The 6,820-nt window shown below is 40.8% G+C and overlaps 1 protein-coding gene across 2 annotated transcripts; it reads left to right on the top strand.

Moving 5' to 3' along the window:
* Positions 1-14: 14 nt before the first annotated feature.
* Positions 15-2,757, top strand: SNAI2 (snail family zinc finger 2). Of its 2 annotated transcripts, XM_010161114.1 has the most exons (4): positions 18-196; positions 765-963; positions 1,178-1,515; positions 2,449-2,757. In XM_010161114.1, the coding sequence occupies exons 1-4, from the start codon at positions 118-120 to the stop codon at positions 2,628-2,630; spliced, it is 798 nt and encodes a 265-aa protein (XP_010159416.1). In that variant the 5' UTR covers positions 18-117; the 3' UTR covers positions 2,631-2,757. The 2 variants fall into 2 exon arrangements, with proteins under 2 accessions (XP_010159417.1, XP_010159416.1); XM_010161115.1 differs by lacking the exon at positions 765-963 and having other exon boundaries at positions 15-196; positions 965-1,515; positions 2,449-2,738.
* The last annotated feature ends 4,063 nt before the right edge of the window (positions 2,758-6,820 follow it).

Here is a 6,820-nt window from a genome sequence, read left to right as displayed (position 1 = left end):
ATGGGGTGCGCGGGGCGGGCACCGGTGCGCTCGCGCTGAGAGCCTGTGTGCGGGGCCGCGGTCCGTTACACCGACCCACGGGGAGAGCCTGGAGGAGGGAGACACCCCGCATCCAAAATGCCACGCTCCTTCCTGGTCAAGAAACATTTCAATTCGTCCAAGAAGCCGAATTACAGCGAGCTGGACACTCACACAGGTAACGAAGTGCAGTCCGGTGCCACCGCGTCGCTACGGGAGGTGGCGGTAACGCGGAGGGGTGGGATTGCTTCTCGGGTCCGGGGGATTGGGTTAGTTCGCTACGAGCTCTTGGGGTTGTTGCTTTTTTTTCCTTTGGCTCACGAGGAGGGAGGTTTGAGAAATATGTCAGTGCTGCCTGGAAAGAATCATGAAGTTTGCCCGTCCACTTGAACCCGGTTACGCAGAGAGGGTTTGGAGTTTCCCTGTTCTGTGTCTGCTGGTGGTGGAATTGGAACTTTTATACAAATCCTCCAGGAGGTTTCACTGCTTCGTTTCATCGGGCTGTGCAGATTTAGAAACGGCATGCTGCCTTGGAGGGACTCTCCAACTGCAGTTTGTCCATTCAAGGGCACTGTCTGCGCCCATCAGGGTATGTGTGTGAAACAGTATTTCCTTAATCCTCCCTATATTCATGTGACCATACTGAGTGTTTAATTTATGCACCTTTTAATCCCCAAATTGTGAATTTTGCTGCCTTTTGAAATACTTTTTAGTTCTCTTACCTTAAAATTTTCTTCTTTCTCCAGTGATTATATCCCCATACCTGTATGAAAGCTATCCAGTCCCTATCATACCACAGCCTGAGATCCTGAGCTCAGTAGCCTACAATCCCATTACTGTGTGGACTACAACCGGGCTGCTACCGTCTCCATTACCCAACGACCTCTCTCCACTTTCTGGATACCCCTCCTCTTTGGGAAGAGTCAGCCCACCTCCACCTTCTGAGTGATTATATCCCCATACCTGTATGAAAGCTATCCAGTCCCTATCATACCACAGCCTGAGATCCTGAGCTCAGTAGCCTACAATCCCATTACTGTGTGGACTACAACCGGGCTGCTACCGTCTCCATTACCCAACGACCTCTCTCCACTTTCTGGATACCCCTCCTCTTTGGGAAGAGTCAGCCCACCTCCACCTTCTGACACCTCCTCCAAAGATCACAGCGGTTCATTTCAGAAAGTCCCATTAGCGATGAAGAAGAGAGAATTCAGTCCAAGCTTTCAGACCCCCATGCGATCGAAGCCGAAAAGTTTCAGTGCAGTTTGTGCAACAAGACCTATTCAACTTTCTCTGGGTTGGCCAAACATAAGCAGCTGCACTGTGATGCCCAGTCTAGGAAATCGTTCAGCTGCAAGTACTGTGACAAGGAGTACGTCAGCCTGGGAGCGCTTAAGATGCACATCAGGACCCACACACTACCTTGTGTCTGCAAGATCTGTGGCAAGGCTTTCTCTAGACCCTGGCTACTTCAAGGACACATTAGAACTCACACTGGTAAGAGCAGCCATTACAATTGCAGTTTCTTGTTTCTGTAACATCAGGATGCCCTTTGACTTTTCCTCCACAGGTGGAAAAACCAGCAGTGTTTCTTTACTAACCTTGAAATACATACGCTGAATTTCAAATGTACCATCAAAGGCTAAATTCTCCCTCTTGGGGGGTGAGTGGGAGGGGAGCGTGGCATGGTCTTGTAACTGTGGGCCAGATACTGACACAAATTCGCGTTGCTCCCTTGATAATTTTAGGATGGTCTAGCCCATTTCCATTAGCTGAAGGTTTTGCTTTAAGGATTTTGTTAACTTGCAGGCTTTGGAAATTGCTAACTGAGAAGGCTCCTGCTGACTGACACCTAGCAGCAAAGCAGAAAGGCAATGCATGAGGGGCTGCTTTCTGACTCCTTAAGTGGCAAGTTTTGCATATGCTGTCTTCAGACCTTAAGAATTAGAAACACATCATCACCAAAGCGGGTTTTTTCCCAATTCTGTTGAGGCAAAAACTTGATTTTCAGTATAATGCTGGGTACAGTGCAATGTCTGCACAGCTTCTTGCCACTTTCCAGTCAAAGCCCTTGTCCCCAGTAATTCACACAGTGCTGAGCAGAAAAAGTTCTATGAAAATATTTGGAAATGTCGGGAGGAGCCCGACCTAAAAGTACTGCCTGCACCTGTCTGTGCAGAAGGTGTCAGCAGCTCGCCTTCAGAGACTGCGCTGAGCAGCATGGTCTGAGAAGAGTTCTGCGAGTACAGCCAGCAGTGCTGAAAGCTGTCGGATCTGTGGCCTGATCAACGCTTTTACTACACATTCTTTAAGAATAACCCTTTCGCTTTGCTTGTTTGTTTCTTAGGATAAAAACAGGTTTTATCAGTCTTAAACATGTACTTCTTTTTTAAAGCTTTATCCTATTTTTCCTTGATGTTTCCTTTTTAGGAGAGAAGCCGTTTTCCTGTCCTCACTGCAACAGGGCTTTTGCAGACAGATCCAATCTGAGGGCTCATCTGCAGACCCACTCAGATGTGAAGAAATACCAGTGCAAAAATTGCTCCAAAACTTTCTCCAGAATGTCCCTTCTGCACAAACATGAGGAATCTGGCTGCTGTGTAGCACACTGAGTCATGCAGTCAATGTTTACCTGGACTCTATGCGTTTCTCCACTCCTGTTCCAAATGATAAGTGGAAATCCAAAGATGTTTTCTCATCTACTTTTCAGCCAAAAAAAACCCCCAAAACATCACCAAACAAACAAAACAGTGGAAGAACGTAGAATGAATGTCAGTAGAAATGAGCTTTAAGTAGTTTCTGTTCAGTCACACATTCGCATTCTTAAGTGTGAATTCTGAAATATGGGGAAAGACACCATGCATGACATTTCAAGTAGATCTAAAGGAAGAAGCATTATCAACTTTCTTTATAGATGAAGCCAAACGTGTATCGCCTTTTCTTGCTTGGAAAAGGCTGCAAAGTTAACTATACATTCCTGCCAAGCCATTTCAACCAAAGAAACAGTATTTTAAGTGAAACTTTTAATAAAAATACTACCCAAGTGAATTTTGCTAGACACCATTTATCTCAGGTGCCTTAAAAAGTATTCCAAGTTTACCTTAGTAGATGTTTAATATTATTCATTGCTGTGTTTGTTTATTTTTATTTTATTAGAAGCCAAGGCCTTCATTAATGATCTGAAATGCTTTAAAACTGCATAATTAAGAGAGGAAAAAAATAAAAACATGTAAGAGAATGTACAAAAAATTGAAAGCCACAAATTAACCGCATGTGCCTTTTCAAAAAACAACAACCAAAAAAAAAGAGACTGTAGCTTCAAACATTCCTGGTGCATGCTTGACCATCTTATGATATGGAATAATTCCTCTAAACTTTAATCTTTTTTGAAAAACGGGAATAAGTGCAAGAGAGGGGTTTCATGGGAGTTTGACAATTATTTTTTTTAAATGCACAAAGGAAATGCAATATTTTCAGCATTACCCCTCCAAGTGCCTTTTTTATTGATGATTTTGTAAAGTATGTGGACATAATGTAAATATTTTTATTTTTATATGATTGAATGTGTTATGAATGAAAATGAATTGTTGCCTATAGCAGCATCTATAGATAACTTGAAGAAAGTGTGAAGTGAAATTTATGTTGTTTTCTAGCCACTTTTTTACAATAAACATTTTTAAGTAAGATTTCTGTTGTTTGTTCTAATTAAAGAAAACAACCGTGTCTACTTTATCAAGGCTTTGGAACGTATTAAAATGCAAGTGTCTCTACATTACCAAATGGAGATAAACGTGAATTTCAGATGGAATCCTTCATTCACAAGTACTGAACATTGGAAAGGAATATATCCATCGCATTTTAAAACCTTACAGCGCATTTTTCTAGAGTCACTGCTTTAAAACCATGTTGCTTTTTTGCTACTTAGAACAGTATGACATCATTGTGAAATATATTTTATAAAAACACTTAGAAGAAACTCCTTTCTTGCATGTGAACAGTTGAAAGGATGCTATTACAGCAGCCTCATTATAGTACTTTTCCTGAGACTGATACTAGGAAAAGTGGGCCTGATCCAGAGTTTGTTAAGGTCAGTGAAGTCTTACAGGAGTTGGGTAATGTTTGCATGATGCTCTTTTAAAGTAGCAGACAAATCACAGAATTTTTTACTTTACATGGCCATTTCTGAAAGATTAAAGACATTTTTCTTAAAGTATCTTACATATCAGAACTGTCGAGTGAATGTATTATGGCTGTATATTGGCAAATATGTCACAGGAAAGAATTACCCAGTAATAAAAAATAGATCTTCTTTTTCTTCAGATGATTTGACTAAGTACTCCAAGATCTGATCTATGTAAAAGCGTTACAGCACCAACAAATCACGTGTCCTCATTAATGACTAGTGCAACACAACACTGCCTTCAACTTTTAACAAAGCTCAAACCAGATAAGCACTAGTTGGTGTCCAATTTAAGGGGACTATGTCTACATTAGGGTACCAGTAATAGCAAAATCAAAATTCCAACAATATAACAAGAGGATACACTTGGATAAACACAAGGTGAAAATTACTGGAAAAAGAGTACATTTCAGAAAAATAATGCAACAGACCATGCATGCCTTTTGTCTCCTCCAGCTGAGTGTAGCAGGACTGCACTGGAGTAATGTAGGCAACAGGCGCATGACAGAAGGTTTGTACCTTTACCCGCAGAAATCACTGTACTGAAAAAAGGTCAGCTCAAATGAAGCTTTTCGTATTCTCCAGGCATCTTCTGACAAAATCTCGAGGTTATAACAACCATTCCCTAGGACCTGTTAGATTCCTTTCAGGAAGTAGCTACAGAGTTCAAGAAAGAAAAGGGTGGTGGGAATTTGTGACGTAACATTTCGAAATGAACACATGAAGGCATCAAATAGCCTTGAAAAGTTTCATGTTGTTACTCTATTGGTTTGCACTTCCGTGTCATTTGCTTTGAAGTTCTTAGGCTCCAGCAGCTCTTTGTGCAGCTTTCTCTTCCCAGAGCAAAGTTTACTGGTGTACGAATGAAGCTCTGGCAGTCAACAGCTATTTGTGCTGTCAAAGTTCTAGGTTTGCTCTCCTGTGTCATGTCACAAAGGCTGCTTCATTGTTTTAATTCTCAGTTTAAACTCTCTACGCCCATAGAAAATGAAATAGCATAAGAGCTTGACTTCTTGAATGAGTGGAAATGCTACTGTTGTCCTTAAGGGAAATCAGATGAAAACTTCATCAAAATACAGTATGCTAAACCAAACACAAGTGGAACTGGTCTGATTTGGAGATGACAATTAAGATATGCTACTTTGCATGCCTGTAACACCTGTACTCATAAAACACAAAGATGGGAAAGGCTAGAAGCTCTTCTGGCTCATCTCTTTAATTGAGGGTGCACTATCACAGATCCCTAGCTCTCTGTCCAGTTGCAGCATAAACTTCCCAGGCAGGTGAATTTCTCTTGCTTTTCCTGTGAGACTGCTTTCTATTTGCTAGCTGCATTTTTTAGTTGCATTTCTCCAAAGCATTTTCCATGAATAGTTTTACCTCATTACTCTATTAACGCCCTTCTGTACCTGCACAAGCTATTTATCAATGCAAATTGAATCCTGTTCTGAGCTGCTGTCCGTGTCTCCTTTGACTTTCTCAAAACATGAGGGAAAAGCTGCCTTCATGGTTACTCTACTCATTAAATCTCTCTTGCCATTGCTACATTTCTCAAAAGACACCTCTGATTCTTTACCCAGATAATCAACTTCTAAAAACTTTCTTAGGAAAACATGCTCCCCACACTCCAAATATCTTCACTGCTCTTTTCTGAAATCAATCACTGACTTTTAATTTTAGACACCAGTGCTAAACGTAATTCTCTTAAGTGAAAAGTTAAGCTACCGAAAGGCCAGCCTCTCCTCTAAAGGCACCTGCATGATAGCAACTCCTATACAACATGTTTTATAGCTTTTTTAACTCTTCAATAATGAGCTGCTTAAAATCAGTAGATCTGGGGAAGGCACTTTTGCCCAGAGGTTTCTCCAAATCCTCTGAATATATACTTTTTTGGTTATATGACTGCCCAGCATAAGGAATAAGAACTAGATCCTTCCTTTAGTATGCTCTGGCAATTTACTTTCACCTCCTGAGCCTACTTTCAGTGTGCGGAGAAGAGCTGAACTGCCACGGCACATGTGTGGTTACAGGTTGAATAGATGAGTTTCCCAAGGCTAAAGGCAATCTTGATTCACTTTGTTTTCCTCTTTTCTCTCCTCTTGCTTCCATTTGGGTGTGCTTTTCGCCTCAGAGACTACAGAATGAAGTAGTATGTGCATGAAATGAAGACAGAACAAAGTACACAAAGTTTATGCTCAAAGCACTGCAATTATCCTACCAACTAATGTGGACTTCATAAAAACGTCTTATGCACTCACCAAAGGGTTAAAATAAGTGCCTCTCAGATTAAGGCACCATGAAATTTGTCTTCTGTATTTTACTCTATTATTTGGATTATTATAGTTGCTGTTATCATTAAGCAAGATCAGGGCCTATTACTCTAAGCTGCATAAAATCATGTAAAAAGCAGCACCCTAAAGATCCCGTAATTTCAATTTAAAAAGAAAGGAAAATGGGAAACGTGGTAATTTAATTCTGATGTCTTGTGCTACAGCTGATTTGCCCTGTCACAAAACCAAATGAATATTTCATCTTAAAATCCATTTTTGTTTCTGAATAACATACTTTCAGTGACAGAAATTACTTCTTTAGAAATAATGGGTTTTACGAGCTGTCCCAGAT

Source organism: Eurypyga helias, unplaced genomic scaffold, assembly GCF_000690775.1.
Source record: "Eurypyga helias isolate BGI_N326 unplaced genomic scaffold, ASM69077v1 scaffold10801, whole genome shotgun sequence".
NCBI lineage: Eukaryota > Metazoa > Chordata > Aves > Eurypygiformes > Eurypygidae > Eurypyga > Eurypyga helias.
Note: the sequence above shows the minus strand (reverse complement) of the source record. Positions and strands in the feature narration are given on the sequence as shown.